The following is a 24,668-nucleotide window of genomic DNA, read 5'->3' as shown; positions in this document are numbered from 1 at the left end:
GGTGGTTGTAGTGTTACAGATTAACCCCAGACTCTGGTGTCATTGCAGTGTCTGCCTTTTACTGGCTGAGGCCTGTTGGAGAAAGCAGGCAGAAAACAGAAAGTCAGCAAAAAAAAAAAGAAGATAGAACTCACAAAGGTTTTTTTCTTTTACCAAACTTCAGCAGGGAGCTGGACAAAGGGAGGAGCTTGCGGGCATCAAACTGACGCCACAGAGCTTGATGGGCTTTGGTAAAAGCCAGCTGTGTCCACAGAGTTGAGTCAGGTGTTGCCTTATACCAGCAGCAGGATAAGGGTGGGAAGGGAAATCGCTAGGATGGCCTTGTAACAGTCAGCTCGTTTCCAGAAAATCTATTGTGTCATCATTGTGAGGCATCAAATCTCCCGACTTTGAACACTAAATTCCTGATAGGAGTCAATGGGAGGGAGAAAGAGCAATAAGACGACTCGAGCTGGAATTGAACCCCACACACACACACACACACACACACACACTACGTTTTAGCTCACCTCGTCTCCATGGAAACCACTATGCAGACTGTACGTATACCAGAGGTAAACCCTGGTCAGGCAAGGTGGCCGACGAACCAAGTGACCTGTAGCTAAGACAGCCTTCAACTCAAACACACGAAGGGACTCCGGCCAAACATCTGTGGGTGTGAGACTTGGCAATGACACATTGGCTCTTCAGGGGTGTGTGTGCTATGTCTTTTATAGATTCTCCGAATCTAAATAGTAAACCAAAAACACCCATTTGTACTTCTTTGCAAGTTTCTGAATGTTTCCTGGCCCAACTGGATGCAATTGGTGAACTAAAACTCTAAGAATAATATAAAAAAAAAAAAAAAGAAGAAAAAAAAAGAGTTTAAATTCACATGCCGAGTCGATGATTTTGTCCTCAGTTTAGTGGATGAGACGAGGCCTTGCATGATAAGTCGGTGCGTCTAAACCACTGTTTAGTGGAAAAGGCAGCTGTTTAGGTTTTCCCACACTGACTCAGAAATTGACTCTCGCTCATGGTTCCCGTAAACCCGCTCGGGATGAAGGCAAAAAAAAAAAAAAAAAAAAGCAGGCCTCTCCCCTGGAAAAGAGCGACGAAAAGCCCAAAAATATTATTCAACAAAATATTTTGGAGCTGCTTGGTTGAGCAGTATTTCACTTAACAGGGAGATCTTTTGAAAGATTTGTGTGTTTTGCCAATTTTTTTTTATTTTTTTTGTGTGTGTGTGTAATGATTTGTGGTGTTGGCAACTACAGAGGGGCCACTATTGTTTGCACAGCTGAATAACAGAGATCCATGAATTCAGATTGGAATACCGGTGAATGTTATTTATTTTATTTTTTTAAACATCGTGTTGTTATGCCGGATGGAATTTCAAGTCAAATCTTTGTTTTCTATAAATTCCAATTTACCGAGAAGCCTGAATGAAACTGTATGAAAGAAGGGTTTGTAAGAGGAAGCTATTTGTTTTGGTTTTTTTGGGGGGTGGGGGGGGGGTTCTGTGAAATCCAAACGATTCCCGATTGGAATCGAGCGATTTACTGTAGGCGGCTGATGAGTTCAGATATGCCGGCAGGTTCCTGGTGTATCAGTCAATTAGTTCCGGTTGGCGCTGCATCGTTATCGAGAACGGCGCTTCTTGGCTCCACCTGCTTGTTTTCATGTCGCCATTCGTCAGCGTCGGTGTGCCGTCATTCATAACTATATTACTGTAAAAACTTCCTGGTTGGTTGAGCAAAGCCACTTCTGTGTGATTAACAATCATCCAGTGATACTTTCCTGGTAACACACTCTTTCTCTTTCTCCCTCTCTGTGTTTCGCTGTCAGTATCGCTCTTTGTGTGTGTGTGTGTGTGTGTGTGTGTGTGTGTGTGTGTGTGTGTGTGTGTGTGATGGGAAGTGTGCCTTGCGTGACCACCACAGCTGAGAATGCCGCAAAAACCCTTGTTTTTCACAATCCGTTCCTTCTGAGAAAACGCTCACAATAGGGCTTTATGGTATGGATAAAGACACATTTTACGTTTACCAAGTAGTCTTCCGCCGGTATGTGGAGCAATGCCAGGAATTCTTTCAAGAACATTTTGTTCACTCGTGTCAGAGGATGCCGTTCATCGCGCCGATTGCGCAACTTTACAGAAAAGAAGGCTTCACTTATTATTATTTATGTTGTTTTCCCTCCCAGCGGGAAGTGATGACGCCATGTGACAGTAAAAACTGTAATAAGTGGGCAAAGTGGTTACGAATTATAATAATAATAAAATATATATGTATATATATATTCAAATAGATTCCTGGCACAAAAGCTCACAGAAACAGACTTTTCCCAGTATAATTTAAGTTTGCGCAGCACTACTTTGTACACTCCACTTGTATCTCCTTCTGCAGGGCCGTTTCCACCTGCCTTCTCGCTTGTAAACAAAGCGCCGCTGTTTCTTTGTAATCAAATCAGCAGGCTCCTCGCGAACGGGTTATTGGCTCGCCCTGCTCTGAGAAAAGTTGCGAAAGTTGGCAGTAAAGTCCGCCGTCACGTTCCGGGCACACTTTGCATTCCTCCCCTGGCGCATCGCGCGGCGCCTATTTACGGCGGTCCCGGCCAAAAGCGGAACCGAGAGCCATTTACTTCTATTCTTCACGCCCACAAACTCATCGGCGACATATTTGACGACCCCCCGGCTACTCTGGTCGCGCGTGGCCCGTTTTACCCAATTTCAAACGGCCTCTTCGTTTTTTACCCGTCGCCCGACTAAACCCTATAAATCATCGTCCCCCGGAAATGCGTTGACGGGAAGCCTATTAAACTGCCGAGAATATTTTATGACCAAATTCTTTTTTTTTTTTTTAACTTCAGGCACAGCTCCAATATTTACATTCTGCGCTTATCAAAATGAGGAAAAGGAGAGGGAAAGAACTTTTTTTTTTTTTTTTTTTTTTTAATGTGACAACACCACAGAAGAAGTGTGGTAAACTTGCCGATCCCTTGTTTGAGCTCCGCGGGCCGTTCGTCCCGGCTTTTTATTTCCCGGTATAAGTCGACGAGACAATGCGAGGAACGCGTAGTGTTCTTGTGAACGGGGTCGCGCAAGAAAGAGCGCACGGATCGGTTCCCAGTGGTCCAACCACGGATCGGTTCCCAGCGGTCCAACCACGGATCGGTTCCCAGCGGTCCAACCACGGATCGGTTCCCAGCGGTCCAACCACGGATCGGTTCCCAGAGGTCCAACCACGGATCGGTTCCCAGCGGTCCAACCACGGATCGGTTCCCAGCGGTCCAACCACGGATCGGTTCCCAGCGGTCCAACCACGGATGGGTTCCCAGCGGTCCAACCACGGATCGGTTCCCAGCGGTCCAACCACGGATCGGTTCCCAGAGGTCCAACCACGGATCGGTTCCCAGCGGTCCAACCACGGATCGGTTCCCAGCGGTCCAACCACGGATCGGTTCCCAGCGGTCCAACCACGGATCGGTTCCCAGCGGTCCAACCACGGATCGGTTCCCAGAGGTCCAACCACGGATCAGTTCCCAGCGGTCCAACCACGGATCGGTTCCCAGCGGTCCAACCACGGATCAGTTCCCAGCGGTCCAACCACGGATCAGTTCCCAGCGGTCCAACCACGCCGCAGTGAGCCGGGCTTTCGGCTGTTACCGAGACAGACTCGCCGCGTTCCTTTCGGACGCGTGCCGGAATGTCAGAGCCCCTTTCTTACCGAATCGCACGGAGCTCGCGCAACGCGGCGGGCGACTATTTTCACATCGATACAGCAGCGTCCAGCGCGTCGTTATTTTCCCACAGGAAGCGCGTCGGGCTGAACGCGGTCGCCGAGCACGCGGCGCCTCGACGTTTACTGGAAAGTTGCGGCGTCTCAGCTGACGCCCCGCGAACCGCCAAGCGGCGCCGTCGGACTTTTAGGCGATCGCAGGCCTCTCTCCGGAGGAAGTTCGCCGACGCACACGTCCCGCCTCGTCTGCTTTAATCCAAACAAAATGAAAAGCGGAACGACGGCGCTTTGCTGTTTCGGTAAGCCTGATAGGTTCGGCACGCGACCGCCGAAAAAACAAGAGAAAATGACAAATTGCTGTTTGCGCGCATCATGCGTTTCGGAGCGTCACGCCCGTCGGCGGCCGTTCCCTCTTGAGTGGAGACGGGAGAGCTCTCTCTCTCCCCGTTTCCAGTTTTTAGGCTCAGCCGGGCCGGCGGCAGAACCGCGTTCAGCTGCCGGCCACGAGCGTCGTCATCGTTTGCCGGACTGACGACCCCGCACCTCTCGGATCGCCGCGCCCTTTCCGACTGAAATCGGACCGCGACGGTGCGCGAGCTGCAAACCCGTCCGCGTTCCCCCTCCCCCCGAAACGCTCGGAGTCCAAATCGGGCCGCGGCTCAGATCGGATCAAGGCTGATAATGCGATTGATCCGATGCCGGCCGGCCGCCCGTCTCGGCCTGCCGCCGCCGCCGCCTCTGCTGCCGCAGTCCGTTTATCAGTATCAAATGCTTGGAGACGAACGGAGCCGGTGACATAATCGGGATCTTGGAAATGGACTTCCCACAAATCCCAGAAATAGCCGGGCTGATGTCATTGGGGCAGATGGCAAGAAATCTGTCTGCACCGTAAGAGCAGGTCGGCTGGGAGAGAGAGAGAGAGAGAGCCGTTAACCGAGAGCACCTTGAGTAAATGCGCCCGAGGCGCCGCAATGAACACACACACACACACACCACACACACACACACACACACAGTATTCATGTGCAAACAGAATAATAAGCTGGTTATCCATACGCATGGAACACATGCAAACACAGAAACAACACCCCCATCGCGCAGTAATCGTAATCTGATCCCGAGCCGTGCCAGTAAAGCCCGACATTTCCGGATAGGTTCAACGTGCACGTTCGACGTTCACACCCCGGGTTTTTTTTTTTGCGGCGGCCGTTCAGATAAGGGCCGCTGATAAACGGCCCGCGACGCGTTCCGGGCAGAGGACGAGGGCGACATTTCCGCGTATCGGAGGCGATCTTCCCGGAAGACGTTCCCGCGACTTTTAAGAGGAACCGCATCTCCAAACCCTCGTTTTTTTTACCTCTCGCTGATAAAGTCGCCTTCCCTTTCGCGCCCCGCATTAACGCCGAAGGGCCCGACTCAAGCCAACACGTGTTCGGAGGATACACAACCCTGGATTCATCAGTCACCCGGGGGGGGGGGGGGGGGGCTTTGATCCCTCATTCGGTAAAACGATTCCATACTCGCCTGCGACCGGGATTTCGATGACCTTGCACAAAATCTCTTCACGGCAAACGCGGTGAAGTCACATCAGGCGACTATAAACTGCCTACGGGCAAATTTTTTTTTTCTTCCCCGTGTTGAATGGAGCCCATTGTTAAGGGCTGCAGGTGTGTTCCTGTTCAGAGTTCGGCCACAGGGACTTACAGGAGCGCTCTTTCATCTTCTCTGACGTCATCAGAGCGTTTGTTTCCTTGCTTCTTCTGAAAGGCCAGCTGCATTATCGGCGTTTCTTCTTTTTCCCTTTTGTTTCTCGGGCCGCAGCGATAATCTCGTTTTTCCCGTCCGCCCGACCCGACATCATGGAAATGCAACTCCTACACACGTTGAGGTTTTTCGTGGCCTCTGAAAACAGCAAGTCAGTGTTGCGCCCGTAGGGGAGGCGAGGGCCTGTCCGCCTGGCATCTCCTACATACACATCAGATGTGCATTCTGAACATAACAAAGGAGCTCAATGATGCTTTTTTTTTTTTTTTTTTTTTTTTTTTTTACTTTGACAGGCTCTGAACTGTAATACCGATACAGGTTTTATGCATCTTGTCGAGAATAACAATGGCTTTAATTAGAATTAAAAAAAAAAAAAAAAAAAAAAGCCAATCCTGGATCAGAGACCAGATAAGGGCCCCCGCAGCCCTCCACGCCTCTCTCCGTCTCTTTCTGCAAGGCAATTTCCTTTTGTCCCCCTCTAGCTGGGCACTCCCTGCAGACAGGAAATTCTTCTGGAGCTGCTCCAAACCGCATGCCTCGTTTCCCCTTCTTTTTCCTGTTCTTAAATAAAAACAAATTCTTGGAAGGAAGGTACATTCTGTCCCAAAACCTTCAGCCTGCATGTAAACAAACAATCGGCCTGTTCCAAGAAAACCTTCCCGCTTTATCCGGCTGAGATTTCAGTATGTGCCTGAACAATAAACTGCAATGGACAAGAGATAATATACAGGAGGATTCATTGATAGGAGATTAAAAAAAAAAAAAAAGAAAAAAAAAGAAAAAGAAAGAAAGCTTCTTTTCACACCACACTTAAAAAAAAAAAATTAAAAAAAAAAAAAGTCTCCGTTTCCCAGAATGCGAGCCACCCACTGTTCAGCGAATGTGCAGAAAAAAAAAAAAAAAAAAAAAAATCCCACATTCCCATTTTCCCACCGGGACAAGCAAACTTTTGTTCTGTTCACACAGTTAGTCTGCAGCCGTGTCAGCAAGTTCACTACCAAACAACAACAACAAAAAAGGTCAGCAGCAGGAACAACAACAAAACAAAAGTAGATTCTTCCTTTCCTTTAAATCGAATCGACGGGGCACAAAGACAGCTTCTTGCTCTCAGCTGGGCTCCAATTGTCCTAAATTCAATCCCGTGATCTGATTTACATCCCAGGAACAAATACTTCGATTTAGACTTTTCTGTTGGCTGCGTCTTTCAAAAATGCCAGTAATTTACACTCTTATACCGTCTGATGTGGTAAATGATTTGACAGCTCAGTTACCGAGCTTTACACTTCTGTTTACAACGGGCTCGTAAAATCTGTGTGTTCACCTGCTTTAGTAACAGGAGGTGTAGTACAACTTGTTTGATCTGTTTATTTCCTTAATCGTCTTCTATCTAGGTCAGTGTGTCAACAATGAACAGGACATCCTCAGATTTTTTTTTTTTTTTTACAGGAACAGCCGCAGCTGTTAAGGAAAAATAAACAGCCTTTTCTCCATGAAGAAAGAAATTGAATATTTCCTTTCAAAAACACAGCCCTTAAAAATCCTGGAGTCACCAAACATTTCGCAGACGGACATCTGCCGCTCAGCTTTTTGTCATTTAAAAACGCCAAAATCGAGCCCGTTTGCTTCTCTGGACCGAGCTACTTTAAAAAATAAATAAATAAATAGATGTTTTGTTTTGGGTGAAGGCAACTTTCCAAACTCACTCGACTGCATGTTTGCGATGAAATTACTCGTAAAGTCGTATATCCTACATCCCAGCAAGGAGTTCACTCCCCCCCCCCCCCCCCCCAGCAGTAAAAAAAAAAAAAAACAAAAACAAAAACAAGCCGTGTTTTACTGCTTTTGGACTATGACTGTTATAAACTTTAGTCTCAACAGCTGGCAGGCGCTCAAGCTTTACAGTAGTGTAAATATGATGTTCCCAGTATAGGAGTGAATGTCAGGCAAGAGAGTGCGATGCAAGGGGTGGGAGACAGTGGAGGAGGAGGGGAGGGAATGAGGGGAGGCAAGGGAGGGGGAGGGAAGGGAGGGGATGTGCGGACTTTGTTGTGGCCGCTTTGTAACTCCCTTTTCTCAGAAATCCTGCCCCGAGGATGACTTTCGGTGTCCCTTTTCCAGAGCAGGAGATTCCTGAAGTGATCTAAGGCAGGTTTTGTGTTTTTCCAGTAAAAAGCGCAGATGCATCTGTCAGCACGGCACCTGAAGTGTATACGCGACTTAAACGCAGCAAGATGCTGCCGAATCTGTAAACATTTCTGATTATGAGCTGCAAAACGGCTCCGGTCTGTCTGTCTGTGTGTGTGTGTGTGTGTGTGTGTGTGTGTGTGTGTGTGTGTGTGTGTAATGTCGCTCGCGTTCGCATAAACACGACTGTTCCGCTATTCGAGGTCCGACACCCGTTTTCTGAATCGGCCTTGACATCTTGTTGTTGTCAAAGAGCAGCAGCAGCAGCAGCAGTGACTCACAGGGACCGGCAGCTTTTTAGCCCTAAAATATCAATTTCAAAGCAACACTTGGATCAACTTTTTTGTTGTTGTTTGTTTGTGTGTGTGCAAGCAAAAGCTGAAAACTGAGAGACCTGTTGAAGCAAATCCTTTGCGCAGCTTGTGAGCCGGTTTGTGCGGGGAAAATCTCCCCACCGGGCTGCGCGCTGCGTGCTTTGTTTGTTTGCGCCAGCATTACCTGTCTCGTGTGTGTCAAATTATTTTTAGTACGAGAAAAAAAAAAAAAAAAAAAAAAAGGTCCCTTCTCATGCCAGCTGAGGTCAGGTCTGGACACGGTGGGGGTGCTACCCCTCTCCTGCCGCGGTGGGCCGAGAGGCGGAGGGGGGAGGGGGGGTGGATGGTGGTGGTGGTGGTGGTGGGGGGGGGGGAAACTACAGCACTTCTGGGAAACCGTCTGGGCCTAATTGGAACCTGCCTGGTCTCACATGTCTCCACTTACTGGAGGAGACGGAGGATCCTACCGCCTGGCCCTATGAGAGCCCCCCCCCCCCCAGCTCAACCACAAAATCCACCAGGCAGGCAGGCCTGACATGACTGAGCGCGACTGAGTGGTGAGGTCAGGTATACACACTGAGCCCGGGTCACGTTATATTGTGTTTAAAAAAAAAAAAAAAAAAAAGAATAATCAGACTTCCAAACTATCCCTCTGGGAACAGGAGGCTCTCCTTTCAGTACAGTTACGTGCACCCTCCTGCTATTGTTCAGCTCTCCACTGATTCTGGGTCAGGACGGATGAAACCGTCAGTCACCCTCTGTCACGCACAAGGAGCTCAGCCTCGCAAGGGGGAAAAACAAAAACAAAAACAAAATAAGACTCAAGTCCACCGTTTTCTGTTTCGGAAACCGCAGTGAGAAACATGAGAAGTGAAGAACAGTGCACGTCACACACACACACACACACACACACACACACACACACACACACACACACACACACACACACACACACACACACACACAAAAAACACTTCCCTGCTTCTGCTGCTTCACAACCACCACACATTTTTTTTTTTTTTTTTCATGTTACTGTGGCAACATGCCTCTCATTTCCCATCAGTCAGGGTCACTTCCTTGCCCCTGCACTGTAATTCTCAAACACATCACTGTCATCCTGTTTTACAGTAGCAATGCAATGCAAAACAAAAATTGTTGCTTGAAAATGGTGATTACGGGCAATTTCCCATCCACGCTGCTTTCTCCCCCCCCAACAACAACAACAACAACTCCTTTTTCATTTGGGCAACCGAACGCACAGATGCAAATCAGAGATCTTGTTGTGCAAATGTAGTGCGTTTTTCAGGGAACATCTGGAACAACTCATTTCATAATTTGCACCCGTGTCTTCACACAACACTGCAGGCGTGTGACCTAGGGGAGGAACATTTCATACAAATTAGCACGGATTAATTTATCCTTGAATTTCGGAATAATTTGCTTTTGCTGGAGGGAGGGGGAAAAAAAGAAGAAGATTGTAATCCTTCACAGATCAAAGGGCTTTTGAAACTACTAATTCTCTGGTTTCGCTGCTCAAATAAACATGTTTCACCTTCAATAGACTCGGCTAGTCAGAACATTTAAAACCCGCAACGTAAAGATTTGACTTCATCACAACTCTGCACTAATTTCTGCTGCATTTGTCAGTAGAATTGAGCATTTCCTGTGACTGTTCAGTCTGGATTGTTGCACGACAAAGTGCTTTTGTAGCCGAAATGTTTACCCCGACCGGTCTGAACAGCAGTTTCCTTTGTCTTGTTCATTACAAGATGCTGAAAAGGAGACTTTTTTTTTTTTTTTTGTCAGCTAAAAAAAATAAATAAATAAAAGGCAGACTCTTCCAAGGTTTGATTTGCGAACAAAAACAGCATAAAGGATGATTTTTTTTAGAAACTGATGGGACATTTTTCTCCATCCTTTATGTCACGCTGTGAAGTTAAAACAGTACTTGATCTCGGTTCTGTCGCAGTATTTACTGATCTCCATGGTGATAGCCTGTAAGAGTATGCAATCTCTTTTGTCCACAAGTGAGATCAAAGTCATTCCTTTTTTTTTTTTTTTTTTTTGTAATATTCATTGAATAAAACCCACAACATCCAAGTCAAGTAGACGTCGACAGAAATGTGCATTTTCTCCTCTATTTCAGTCGTCATGATTACAAATGTGCTCCAACAGCACTTTATCACAACAATTATGTTCTGCTGTTTCCGGCATGCCTGCTCCATTGAGAAAAAGTCATTTCTATTGATTGCTTTTCCAGGCATCATTTAATATGATGCACATTCACTTGTAAATATTGACTTATCCCTGCTCCCTGCAGCACTTATGCTATAAACACTTTGAAAACATTGGCTTGTGAAAAGATATGAAATATTGAGGTTTTTTTTTGTTGTCGTTTTTTCTTTCTTTTTTTTTTTTCATAAGAGTGCAAATGTGGTTGGAGTAATGTGTGCCTTTGCCAGAACTGAGAGGGCATGATTCAATTTCAAGTCTGCCCTCGAGTGGAATTTCAGTATTCATGGGCATACAGAAAACTTGGCCTCACTTAACCCATGATTTAATTAGAGATTGATTTGGAAAGCTCCAATTAATTATCAATACAAAAAAAAAAAAAAATACAAAATATGTATTTAACTTCTTGCGTGCTGCAGTACTGTTAAGATTGCAGAATGCCTTGGTGGGCCTGATCACATACTGCCACCTACTGGAGAGATTTTGGAACTGCAGCACGAGCTCAGCACGAACTCACAAGTTGTGTAAAACCATTCGCAGACAGCCAACGTCGTGACAAACGTCTTTATTTCAGCTTGATTAAATGGCGTTGATAGAAACCTGAAATCAAACATTATAACAGAATACCAAAAGGAAAATGGCAAAACTAAAAGGAAACGAACTGAAGGAAAGAAAAAAAAAACAAAAAAAAAACACTATACATTTAAATATGTACAACTTTGATAAATAAACCAATATTGTCTAGAAGTATGATTGTTTTGCATTTTTTTTTACTTAATCCTCTAGGAGAGGTGCGCTGAGAGGAGCAAGAGAGGAGGAGAACCAGGAAACGGGATTAACAGGCACAAACGAGACGACCGGCGACGAGAGCAGAACAGGCAACCGCTCGGCGCGCAACTCTTGACCGCGATTGCAAAAAAAAAAAAACACCAAAATATTGTACCTCGACGCGAGTTTCGCCTTTTGACGCGTCGCCGCCCGCAGCGGGACCGATGAGCCGCCGTCCCGCCCGCCGTCTTTTGGGTTCACCACAGTGCATTTTCCTGATAGAAAAAAGTAGTTTTGTTTTCGTTTCGCGACAAATATCGGATCCTGAGACGGGGACGACCCTTTTTTTCTTTTCTTTTCCAGGCATAGTTTCAACGATTCGCACGTTTAATTGTGCTCATTTAAAGCCTCCGCAACAAAAATGTCAAACCTGAAGCGCGCGCGGCGTTTTCCAACGATCGGCGAGGGTTGGGCTGAAGGCCGAACACGATTCGTTTCCGCTATTGAATACAGCAGGTGACCCTCGACCAAAACGAGCGTACTTTGAAAAGCAGGAGACCAAAAAAAAAAAATAATAATCGGTGCTCGACCGGGAAAAGAAAAACTCGGAACGACTGTCGCTAACCAGCAGCATTTTCTCATCACGGTTCATCTGGAGCGCTTCAGGAAAGGAACCTTTTATGACATTTAAATTACTTTTGTATGATACAGTAATAGAAAGTGAACAAGGTGAGACAAAGAGAGAAAAGGAAAGGAAAAAAAAAAAAAGGGGGGGGGCGGGAGGGGGGGGCTGACAGTTGTGTTGTCCCGACAAGACCTCGGGAGCCCGAAGTGAAAGACGCCGGTCACTAATCCCCCGGGGTGCAACGCGGGACCTTCAGGACACCGAGAGTCGGGATCCAACGCCGGGACCCTGTCCAGACGGACAGACGGACACCCATCGCTGCAGCTTCACATTTACAAAAAACAGTTCAGTCCGAGACGCGGTCGAGCCTTTCGTTGCCCCGCACGACCGTCGCGCGTGCGAGCGGGATCCGAAGTGAACTCCACGTGGAAAGTTTCAGAACATAGTAACAATCTCCTGAGTGGCAACTTTTTTTTTTTGTTTGTTTGTTTGTTTTTTTTGTTGTTTTTTTTCCCAACACAGAAGTTTATGTTTTTCTACTTTGTTTTCTAGAAAATCACTCGACGGTTGGCAAATCCTCCCCAAAACCCTCCCTCTCCCATAATGACCCCCTGCGCAGCTTCCGATGAGAGACCATTTTATTTTACAAAAGCAAACGAACAAAACCAACAAAAAAAAAAAAAAGACTCGAGAGGAATCGACAGCAGAAGCCGTTAAAAAAAATAAGACACGTATTACCGAAACATATTAAAGCGCATCAGAAAACGGTCTTTTCTTTCAGGCGGTGAGGAACATTTTTGGTTGGGGTGCCACACTCGGATCAGACCTGCTGAGTTAAACGATGTGTGCGCCGGGGGACTGCATGAGCGCGCGCGCGCGTGTGTGTGTGTGTGTGTGTGTGTGTGTGTGTGTGTGTGTGTGTGCAAAGTATACGGAGACCGTTTGTTTTAAAGCATCTTCAAAAGGGCATTTTGCTGAGCTGCGCAGCAAGATTCCCTTCCGGCCTCGTAGACAAGAGAGCACATACAAAGCTGAGAGAAAGAGACATTCAGACGGGGGGTTAGACGAGGCTTTGGCCCTGACTCTGACTCTTATCTAAAAAGCCCAGCATGCTTCCTGTTTTTTTTTTTTTTTTTTCTGTTTTTTTTCCTTTTCTGGCCCGCAGAGTCCCAAAAGCCAGACTCCGGTGACGCATCCTAGAGAAATCCCCCCCCCCCCCCCCCGGAGAGGTTAGGGGGGGGGGGGCAGACCTCGGCCGAGGCCTCTGCACCGGCCCGGAAAGGGGCGAGCAGACGCCCGGATTCCCGCCCCCGCCCCCGCCCCTCCCACACACACGCTCTTGTCAAGTGCAACGTCGGGAGAGCCGAGCAGCTCTAGTGCCTCTTCATGGACGACACCTTCTTCTTCCTGGCCGCCAGCATCTCGTAAAAGGGGTCCCTGCTGATGGCAGCTCTGGAGGGCACAGAAGCAGAAGACGTCCGTGAGAGAGAGAGAGAGAGAGAGAGAGAGACGCGTCACGGTGCGCAGACCTGACGACCTTTAAACCAGAGCAAATCTCCCGCGAAAAGAGCCAGCGTCAAAATGAGACGAGAAACCTAATCATTTGGAAGACTCGGCACTTTGGTCGACCCGCGGTGTTTCCACCGGGTTTTCTCGCTTCGCTCGGCAGAATCCGCACAGTTTGAGCTTCGGCCCATTTTTTTTTTTTTTTTTTTTTTAAAAAGAGAAGATTTTCTAAACTGTGCCGACTCGCGCGAGGACCGCCACGCTACGGCGTTCAGCGTGCGAAGTGACAAATAACTCGTAGAAGCGCGAAGACTTGATATCTAAGTGAAAATCTCTATCAATTTGCTCCATTTGTTTTTTTTTTTGGGATATAAACCATTAAAAAAAAACAACAACAACACCAGACTACAGCTGGGATTTTCATATCTTAACACCCAAACAAAACGCACATATTTTTCTATTCAGTGGGACTTGCACTTCAAACTAAGATGCTTAGAATTCATGGGGAAAACAAATGAGCCTCCTTATAACTGCAGAACCTGCACGAGAATCATTGCAGTGATATTTGTCTGTACCTTTACGGGTACCTTGCAAACGGGAATGATTAACTAATGGTTTAACAGAAACACTGCAGTCGCCTTGATTTTATCCGAAATGTGGCTGACAAGAGTTCAGAAATCTGATGAGCCTTGCATGCAAATAAACACACTGTATCATACTCCGTTTATAAATAAGTAGTTAAAAAAAACCAAAAAAAAAACCATGTACTTGATGCTGTTCATCCATTCCTCCTTTTCTTCGGCGGTGGGGGCGGAGATGCGGTAAAAGGTGTGGTTGCCCTCCACCACACGTCCGTCTGCCTCGGTCTTGCACGCTTTGATCACCTGGTCCTTGTTGTCAGGAATGAAAAGCTCAAAGCAGTTCTGCACACGTGAAGAGGATGGAGGTTTGAAATTACACAAAGTACAACGTCACCGTGACAAATATCTGACACATTAACTGATGATCAAAAAGTGTGGTGGACTTTTCCAAACCGGAGTCCCGATCTGACGCGCGTGTAATTCCACGACAGACCAGTGGAGGGAGCCGTACTTACAGGCTTCTTATCCTCCACCTCCTTGATGCTCAGGTTCTCCAACGGGATGATTCCTCTGGGCTCTTTGTCCTGCACAGACGTTGGCAAGTAAAACGATGCTGCGCACAGACGACGACGGCAGAAACGGAACGAGCTGGGACCGAGAGAAGCCGAGCTGCACTCACCGTGGTGTACTCAAAGTAGTAGAGACAGTTGTCTGTGAGGATGAACCACCTCCTCTTCCAGGTTTTAACTCGTCCCCCTGTGGAGCAAACAGCCAGCATGAGCGAGGCCCAGAGAGAGAGAGAGAGAGAGAGAGAGAGAGAGAGAGAGAGAGAGAGACGAGCACCAAAGCACCGGGTCGAGCAGCAGACAGGCAGACAGATGTATGGGCAGACAGACAGATGACGATTCCCGTTACCCGCCACATCCCGCTAATCACCCCGATCCACCTTCGTACCACGCGCTCCCCATCACCACACCATTTCTTGACTTCATAGAAGCATTATTTTCCCTTTAGTTGTTGATTTAAGGACTTCGAGGCTATTATCACACCTGCATTTAAGACGAGGTTCTGGCCCCGAAGAAAAATAAATCTCTTGCGGTTTATAAATTATGTACGAAGGCTACCTGGAGTTACACAATTAAGCTATTAGTCTCCTTGAATTATGTCTTCTTGTGCCTGGAAACTGTCAACCCTCCCTTCACTTGGTCCCGTTTCTCTCTCCTCGTTTGCTGACTCGGGAGGAAGACGCCTGGAAAGCCAGGATCAATAGGAAGTATACAGATCTATGTGCTTTTCACTCCCTGAACTTAATGAACCAGAACTAGAAGGCAGTTATATACGTGGAGAGCACTCAAATAAGTACACGAGGGGTTGGAAGTGGACAGTAAGGAGGACTGAGGATTAGGTTCTCGCCTCCCAGCGGGGGGTGGGGGGGGGGCCTCTTTGGTTAACTCTGAGCTCGCTGATCTGTAACCGACCTCTTGCCCCCTTTTTTGTCACCCATACTTCCTGAGAGGGGAAACCTGATCACAGGAGCAGATGGCAGCCTCACTCTGGGAGGATGGGATGCCAACGAACTGAGTGAGGCAGGAAGCTCAGTGCCTGGAGTTATGCTCTGCTTTCTCCGCAGGCATCTCAGACTTGAATTTCCTGCTCGGGCTCAGTTAAGTAATTTCTGAGATATAAGACAGCAGTGTCCAGGGGAGGGGTGTCTTTCTAATCATGGCATACAGACCTAAGCCTTGTCTAGACTTGGCTATCCCACCACCAATGTTAGTATAAAAATAAATAAATAAATAAAAAGCCACGTGGTGAAACCCGTTTACAAATAGGCGAGGTGTTGAGGATGTTTCTATACAGACATGGAGAACACACTTGTATTTATCATATAACAGCATTAGCACTGTATATGATATCCCATCATATCACAGACACCGTGATAGGTCAAACACTACCGTCTATGCTTAGTATCTACAGACACCACCGACACACTCCGGCTGACGGACGGAGACGGAGACGGAGACCTGCGCCTCCTCTCCACACCTCGACTCGTCAGCGTGTTGCAACAGGAAAAAAAACACACACAAAAAACAGCAGCGACGACGACGACGACGACAACAACCAAGCAGACCAACAGATAACACAGACGCGATGAAGAATCACACAGCTGACAGCCTAACGGTCGATCGGGTCGGTTTCGAGGTCGTGACCGATTTGACGGCCATGCCAGTTCCTGTCACTCGGGAGAAAAACAGAGCTGGCCTTCCTCCCGTGCAAGAATGTCTGGGACGAGGTGGGACGTCCCAGCGGATTGTTGCAGGGGGCGTGCGGAGGGTGCTCGGGCCGGAGTGGAGCTGAGTGGAGGGAGTCACCCATGCAGGACGGCGGACCGTGGGAGGTTTGGATGAGCGGAGGTTCAGAGGGGGGCAGATTTTTCTTGTAAATCACATCCAAAAGATTCTTTTTCCTTTTTTTTTTTTTTTTTTTAAATTTTGCCAAAGAATAACAAGAATCACATTCTATTTGGGAAAAAAAAAAAAAAAAAAGGACGCGAAACAGACTCTTTTGTTTTGTAATTATTTGAAGAAATGCACTAATTCCAAGAATGCATACATAATCTATGGGCCAAAATGGGCCGTTTAAATATCTGTTAAACTTGGCACGAATCGTTTGAAAAATCCCTTTCAGCACGCTCCTCTGCCCATGCTGCTCTCCCACAGTTTGAGCCAGTCCGGTCCAGCACCACACCAGGCCGCAGCCACGCTGTTACCCTTCAGATCCGTTTGTAGCATGAGAGATAAGAGGAGCAGAGCTAGACTGATTAAAGGTGCAGTATTCCCTTTCCATGCGGCCAGAGAGCAAACATCAACCAGCCAACGGATAAATTGGTTCATGATCAATTTGAAAAAGTCGAGCAGAAGTCCTTTGTTGTGCCCGCTGTATGGAAAAAAGGTATAATGCAGCTTCCAAAAATAAAACTGAGATCAAAGAGAGAGACCACCACAGCGTACAGAGGAAAAAAAAAAAAAAAAAAGGGGTCAAACTGCTGAGTAGTGTGGTCACAAAGCGTCCCCCCCCCCTCCCCGAGTCCAGCCCACGGGGTGGCAAATGCACCTGACGACCACCCAACAAAGATAAAAGAGTGTAGACAAACCACCAACTCGATGAGCGACTGAACAGACAAAACACACATCTGAGGTTCAAATGGAGACGAACAGTAAAAAAAAAAAAAAAAAAAATAAAAAAAATCTTCAGATGAAAAAGAAAAACAATCCGTGTGATTGTAATAAAAAAAATAAATAAATAAATAAAAAAGAAATGAGAAAGAGAACGAAAGCATGGCAGACCACCAAAAGCACCTGAGAGCTGAGAGATGGACTAGCGTTTGGGAAGAGCAGGTGTACATACCTCCTGAGGAAAGACAACAGCCAAAATCATGGGAACAAACAAACGAAGAGGAAAAGAAAACAAACAAATAAATCAAATTAAATGATAAGGAATTATAGCACCACAGTCCGTTTAATCTGGTTCCAGTGAGGCTTTGATGCACTGCTTCACAGCTTTCACATTTTAAATATCTGCTGTTACTTTATCAGTCCACATGAGGGAGCTCTGCTCAATGTGGACTTATGAAAGCTACTGTAAAGCACTACATGAAGGATTGCCGCCACTTGGGTCCCTTTCTGTTATATCAGGTAATTGCCCTTCCACCCTGATTGTTTTACTCAAATCTGCCCGTCAGGAGTCACTGAAGAAGAAGAAGAGTAATTCTTCACTCCTTTGGTATTTTTCGGTTGTAAAGATTCACATCGATTGGAAGATTGAATTTCTCTTCACGCATTCATGCGTTTTGCTGATTTCTATGTGAATCTGTACAACAGAGAAGGATCTCAGAAGAAACAAGAAGTTGAAGAGTTGGGGCATCCAGGGTTGTGCTTGTCATTGGGACCTGTGAAAGTGCTCGCTGAAATCCTGTGGAACACTTCTGACCATACAGGTATTTGTTTGTGTCCAGAAAAAAGGCCGATTTAGAAATTCGCAAAGGGTCAGAAGAAAGACGCCTTTGAAAGGTCACAAAATTCTGGTAAAATATAAAAAGGTGGAAATACCATCTTAAATACCAAATAAAAACTCCCCCGAGGATAAAACATTTCATGAAAAACTGAAAAAACAACAACAAAAAAAAACACGACTTCTAAACTTCACAAGTTTGCTTATATACTGTATGTGCACACACTTGATTTACAACTGTTGAAAGTCTGTATTTGCGTGCATGTGAGTGTCCTAAATAATTCAAAAGGCTCCACATGTGGTGGTCTGATCTCAAGGCTGCATTCATTATACATTAAAGCGGGCAGAGATGTCTTCAGATGTCTCCGGTTGAGTGTGTACACACCTATTCATACATGCCCACACACACACACGAACACACACAACGAACACACACGCACACACACACACACACGTACACACACACGTGTGTACACACTAAAGCTATTGACCTCAGGGGAGACACTGGTCATTCACCAAAATATGCTGTTATGAAGACACAAAAAAGTCATACTGATGAAAATACACTCACAAATACCCGCGTTCATAATGTCTACTGGCACTCACCCAGTTTTAGCAGCCAGCCTTCCCTGTCCGGGTTGAAGAAAGTGTGTGTGAGGTCGTTGCCGTCGTCTTCTGGAATTTTGAAAGGCTCGTTCTTGATGCTATCGTACAGATTCTACGATGAAAGAGAGTTGACCGTGAGTACAGAGTATGCTGGAGATTAGACAAAAAGGTGCAAGGCCACGAAGGAAAGGTGAAAGGGAACAGAGTTCGGAGGCGCCTCTCACCCTGAGCAGGTCTTCAGGCAAGTCTCCTCCATCATTTATGCCTCTGTTCATGGAGATGAAGCGTTCCACAGATGGCTTGTCCTTCACGTTCGGATTGTGGAGGCTGGTGTTCAGCATGATGATGGCAAACGACAGGATGTAACAGGTGTCTGCAACACACACACACACACACACACACACACACACACACACACACACACACACACACACACACACACACACACACACACACACACACACACACACACACACACACACACACACACACACACACACACAAAGAGAGAGAGCGAGAGATGATGTTAATGAAATAGCGAAAGGTTGCCGTTTAGCATAAAAATGGTGCCAGTGTTTAATGTGTTGTTTTTAAATATGGATGTAAATGAGCTGAGCTGAAAGGACGGCACTTCTGGGACCGCATTCAAACAGAGAGGAACAGTTAGATGTAGCTTCATTAGCGAGGACAGTGGGCAGGAGAGAAAGACTTCACGTGGGCAGCTAAGTATGCGTGCGTGGTTCTGAACCTACCCTCTGATATATGTGTGTGTGTGTGTGTGTGTGTGTGTGTGTGTGCGTGCGTGCGTGTGCGTGCGTGCGCGCGCGAGCTAAAAGACAACGCGGCCCGCACACGGCTGACACAGCAGCACTTTATAAGCCCTGTTATCCATGCATTATTCAGATCCATCTGCATCCATGTTAGAAGCAGTCGTCTGTCTGCATTATTTCCCAAAAGCCAGACGCTCTTCCATGACATAGTTGACTTCAGCAGACTTTGTGTCTGCCAGATAAAACAATTTAGATATGAATTCCATCGACATACCATCAGACCTCAGTGCGATACGGAAAGTGTGCTCATGTGCTTCAGGCACACGATCGTTTATCCATTATAACCTAGCGGAGTTGGAATTAGTTCCCATTTTGACTGAAAATAAGACATTTGAATTAAAAGTAATTGTATCGTATCATTATTGCTCTATTTCCGACTTCATCAACCAACTCGAAGCTTTGATAAAAAAAAAAATGAAAGCCAAAAATGCAGTTCATATCCCTATTAGTCATTAAGTTAAGATGAACTGAAGTCATTTTGTTCTGACAGTTTCGGCTGAGCGGCTTTAAACGACGCGAAGGCCGTACCTGTGGACTGGAAAACACCCGGGTTGCATTGGCAGTAGCGCTGAGCGAAGGCCTCCATCATGCGGTCGATCTTCTGGGCTTCTCCCGGCAGCCGGAAACTCCACAGGAACTGTCTGTCGAGGGGACGCAAATCTGCAGTCAGCGAAAGACTCACTTCCGCTGTGAAAAAGCAGGATTTTGAAACTGAAAGCGACGGCTGCGTCCTCACACGCTGCAAGTGAGCAACTCTCGGAAACTGATTGAATGACGTCAGATTGACATTTGAAGGGAAGGAAAGCTTTGGAGATGCAGGCGAGGACTCGGTGAGTGTGTGACAGATGTTGGGGAGATGTGTTACCTGAGGGCCTGAACCAGGTTGAGGTCTGTGAACTCATGAAGCTCCACAAATGCGTGGAGGACTTGGATATTAAAATCATCTCTAAAAGGGGGGGGGGGGGGAAGAAGAGAGAAAACATGGTAAACATGGTCTAGACTGTAAACATTTAAAAGGTGATATTCTGCATAATCAAAACAAAGTGATGATACATTTTAGGATCAATTCTAAAAAAAAAAAAAAAAAAAAAAATTGTTATCCATTTATTTGACTAATTTTGACTTAACTGATCTTTAAAAATGACAGAAAAGAAAGATTAATGTCCATCACCTTTTTTTACGCTCTTTTTTAGTTATTTCTAACCACAATCCGAATCCCCAGAAATAGTATTATAATAATAATAATAATAATAATAATAATTATAATAAGCATTTGGGTTTTCAAAAACTTTATCAAAAAAAGATCTAAAGATCAAAACAAAAAATGGATGAACCTCCTGATTGTTGCAGCCACTTCAATTACTCAACTTATTATTGCCAACATACAAATCTACAAAAGTGAATCTAAGGAGTGATTTAATATTTGCTATGCAAGACTAAACTGTGTCTCTGCTTAACTGAAACATAAATAGGACCTTGCACGAAGGTGTCCGAGGACCTCTCATGGTTGTGGTCCGGACACTCCCAACAAACCCAACAGAAGACAACACCCCCCCCCCCTTTACTTATCATCTAAACTATAGCTCATGACATCATCCTCGACCTTTACGCCCTTCATAGTAAGTGATCTGCCCTGTGGGATCATGGGAAGGCTCCACGGAGCCATATCCAGTGGACAAATGACCAATCGTCGACCCCCGCTTACAGAATCAGAAACACTTGAGAGCTTGATAACAATCAAACAGAGCGCATCCGTCGACAGCGAGCGCTCTGGCCTTCCAGACCACACCCTAACGGGAACACCGACAGCCCGAAAGGCGCTGAGCCACGCATACCGTACATTAGACCCATCCCTATTTCCTGTGTTACGTGTCCACTCCAACACGGATGATCCCCGCTCTCGAGTGAAGTCTCTTAATTGCTTCCAAACACAAGCATTCCTGAGCCGCGAGTGTCTCGATCGCGACGCTACTTATGAATGAGTAAGATAATCAAAGACAGATGGAGGCTACGGAGCGACGGACATCGTGTTAAGAGGATGGTCTAAATGTGGAACCAATAATCTGTGTTTGGGAAAGGATGGGCGTGTGCCTGACCGAGAGGAAACGGAGCAATAAGGAAAATATGCACTCCGTTTGATGCTTTTATCAACCAGGCAGACGTGTGCTGGTGAATGAAGATGGAAAATGTAAGAGGGAGGTGGCTAAATGGAGGAAAAACATCTTTATACCGACCTCTCTCCGAGGTAATCTCCGATGGCCGTTTTGTTGAGGCCCTCGCCCTTGTAGAGGAACTGAGCGATGTCGTCGCTGGTGTTCTTCAACAAGTCGTTCTCAATCAGGAACTGGATCCCCTGAGAAAGAGACCGGTTTCCCTGGTTACGTCCTGCTCAGGAGAACGCGCGACAAATTCGGTTTCTGAAGATTCACAGCGGGGACTTCCACCTACCTTTTTAGGGTCCATGTTAAATTTCTTACGGCCCATGGCCACCTGTTTATTCCTCTGCATATTTTTCCTGCAAATTTAAGAGTGTGTACAGTTATTACCTGTTCTACGCATGAACAACATAATGATATGATATAGTTAGACATGTTAGATACCGATGTGATAAAGCTGAATTACAGGTACATGAATATGTGAATAAGTCCATGACAAAAGGTTATTCAAGTTTAGGGTGAGACGAGAGTCCGCGGATTTTTTTGGGGGGGGCCTTTTTGGCTACTCATTATTTGCTAGGCCAACAAATGAATGATTCATCCTCTGACGTATTCAACGAAGCTCAGACCAATAGATGAAATGTCTTCTTTTCCCTCGAAAATGTTTCCGTTCTTTAGGCAGGGATCGGCCTGTTTTCCACCTCAACCGTGATGACAAGGCACCGATAAAGAAGAGAGATATTGAGAGGTTAGGACGCATATGGGAATGTCTCATTTCTCAAGCCTCGAGTAATTCAGGGGTCAAAGTGCACCCCCTCGAGCCCACCGTCACCATGGTTACTACTCTATCTCCAGTTATTGAGTTGTCCCCAGTTCTTCCCAATGATTCACTCGCACCAACATTCCTTTGGCTTTTGTCTGCCAAAGTCCAACACTCACACGCGGCGGGCCAAAACACAGACTGTGATGTGCTCTCTTCAATAAATGGATCACAGGAAAATCTGATCACAAGAAGGTGCTGCGACCCTTAATGGGTTTTTAGATGCATGTGAAAGAGTACTTGAGAAATGTTCGGTAGCTGATGGGATCCCTATCCACTTGAGTAGACCAAACCCGAGCGCTCCCTCTCCTGAGACCTTTCATTGTCTACTTCTGCCCATACACCCACTGCATTATTCAATGAGGCCTCCCATCACGGAGGAGGGGGGGGGGTGCCTGATGAAACATTTAAACTGCCTTAAAAGCATCGCCAATTTGGGGGAGGGTACTCGGTGTGATGCGAGGCCCGACTTGGCCATCAAACATGAATAATTGACAGCTTCATTTGCTATGTTAATAGACGGCAAGCAACGAGCCAACTGAAGGGAAAACAGAATGTGTGTGTCTGTGTAGGGGAGGGCAGGGGAGGGGAGGGGAGGTCTGGTCACATGTTCTCACCTCTCCTCAGTGGAACCCAGGTTCTCGATCTCACTGGTCACTTCTGCTATCTCATCCTTCAGCCGCTGCAGAAAAAACAAACAAACAAACAAAACAAAAACCCAGGAACATTAGTCTTAAAGTGTTACGAGTATGACAAAAGAAGAAGTTCATCATCTGTTGACCCAGTTTTCCCGACGCCACGGAGGCATGGAAATGAGTCAGCAACACAAACAACATGCAAAGTATTTGTATGACAAACCAGAGGCGCTCTAATAAACAGTGCAGAGGGAGAGGCCGGGGCACCTGTTTGTGTGGGAGCCCAAGCGGCCTTTGCTTGTATAAATACTACCATCGGAGCTGACAAAGAAAGCAGTCACTTTTCTGGCTGTCGGTGAACTGAAACTTCAGGCAGTGCTGCATACTCACCTCTACCCAGTGTGTCCTTAAACTGAATAGTGACAATAGATCTCATACCAGACGATGAGTATTTGCGTGAGTGCTCTCCCGAACAATCCTCTCATTTATCCTAGCCTGAATATCACTGGGTGGAGAGCATCCAGGGATAACCTCAATACAAATGGAGGAAGAAAGCGGAGAAGTGGATTATATTTTGCGCTGCATTTTAGTGATTAACGGCCTTAAAGGCAGATTTAGTCGATCTCGCCGGGCCTGCTGGTGCCAGACTGGCGCAGCAAGGGAATTGCGGATGGAAGAGGATAAAGAGGGCGATATCAGCTTGATGAAAGTGCAGCGTAACAGGCTGCAGCATAAGAGCAGTGCTGCATACGGGCAAAGATGAAGTAATGCTTCATGTAAAGGTTATAATCATCATGCCTCTTCATTCAGTCCGCCATAGTGTTGGTAGTATCATTTCTTTTGCACAATACCAACCTACTTAGAGCCAAACCACAAAGGGAGCATCTGTGTTGACAAGACTGGCGCAATCACAACACATTCCTCAGATGCTTGCCTCCACAAACAATGGCTGTGCTCATATAGAAAGAGGGTGTGTGTGTGTGTGGGGGGGGGGCGGAGGGGGAGGGGGATCCTGCTTGACTTGCAGGACCAGCAGAGGAGGGGGGGGGGGGGGGGGCAGCGATGGTGGCCCAGGCTCGTAAAAGAAGGGGTGAGGGATCACCGCCTCCTGTGTCCGTCAGAGCCGGCGGAAGCCGAGACACCCACTGGGGGGCATCCGGACATGACAGTCTGTCACCCCTGTGAGTTATATGATTAGTATCGTTGACTAATGAGCGACAGGACTGAGCTGAGCAGAGACCAAGAGTAATCAGCTGTGCTCAGGCTCAAGTCAGCTTCCGGAAAAAAAAAAAAAAAAAATAAAAAAAAGAATCATCACAGGCCATGGACAGGAATCAAACAAACCACTTTAGGGAAATTCAGCAGAGCTTATTTGAATCCCGGCCCCGTTTGGAAATCAGGAGGGATGTTGGGACGCCAGCATACGCGCAGTAATAAGAGCATAATCGCATTTTATCCGTTTGACATTTGCTCGTCTTATTTTGACACCCATGTTATTTTCAAAACCACATTTAAGAGAGGTGATGTGCATCCATAAATAGGAGGTCTCTTTGACACAGGGGGAACAGAAACGGTTTTGGTGAGGAAGCGATTCGATGGGAAATACCTCACATTCCACTCGAGGTCAAATATTTAAAAGGACTCCCCGGGAAAGAGGAATTTGTATCAAGGCTGCAAAAGTTAAATCAAAAAGTTGAAGACTTGCAGCTGTGGTGTCAGAAGTGTTTGGACATTGTAAAAAGAAAAAAAGAAAAAAAAAACTCATACCCTCTCACCCATAAGCCACTAAATCTTCAGCCTATTCATTTTAATGGGGGGGGGATCACTCACACATTTTTAACAGCTGTGATGTGAAGTGTCTTTGGATCAAAGCAACATAGTTTACATCACACACACACACAAGCGCAGACATTTCCAAGT

General features: G+C 46.4%; 1 protein-coding gene across 3 annotated transcripts in view; it reads right to left on the bottom strand.

Moving 5' to 3' along the window:
* LOC138623400 (cytohesin-1) overlaps positions 1-24,668 on the bottom strand; it is a 149,695-nt gene that overhangs the window by 99,035 nt on the left and 25,992 nt on the right. For 2 of the 3 annotated variants that reach the window (XM_069702916.1, XM_069702915.1), the window contains exons 3-13: positions 22,731-22,795; positions 21,586-21,652; positions 21,372-21,490; positions 20,003-20,083; positions 19,666-19,778; positions 18,532-18,680; positions 18,307-18,419; positions 14,370-14,448; positions 14,206-14,274; positions 13,878-14,032; positions 12,933-13,055 (exon numbers count right to left, since the gene is read on the bottom strand). In XM_069702916.1, coding sequence (XP_069559017.1) covers positions 12,977-13,055; positions 13,878-14,032; positions 14,206-14,274; positions 14,370-14,448; positions 18,307-18,419; positions 18,532-18,680; positions 19,666-19,778; positions 20,003-20,083; positions 21,372-21,490; positions 21,586-21,652; positions 22,731-22,795 — 1,089 coding nt within the window. In that variant the 3' untranslated portion in view covers positions 12,933-12,976. The remainder of the gene's footprint in view (positions 1-12,932; positions 13,056-13,877; positions 14,033-14,205; positions 14,275-14,369; positions 14,449-18,306; positions 18,420-18,531; positions 18,681-19,665; positions 19,779-20,002; positions 20,084-21,371; positions 21,491-21,585; positions 21,653-22,730; positions 22,796-24,668) is intronic. The other variant, XM_069702914.1, reaches the window with a different exon arrangement.

This window comes from Brachyistius frenatus, unplaced genomic scaffold (genome assembly GCF_029030835.1).
Source record: "Brachyistius frenatus isolate BFR_SWC_R1_liver_20210118 unplaced genomic scaffold, ASM2903083v1 Contig_43, whole genome shotgun sequence".
Classification (NCBI taxonomy): Eukaryota; Metazoa; Chordata; class Actinopteri; family Embiotocidae; genus Brachyistius; species Brachyistius frenatus.
Note: the sequence above shows the minus strand (reverse complement) of the source record. Positions and strands in the feature narration are given on the sequence as shown.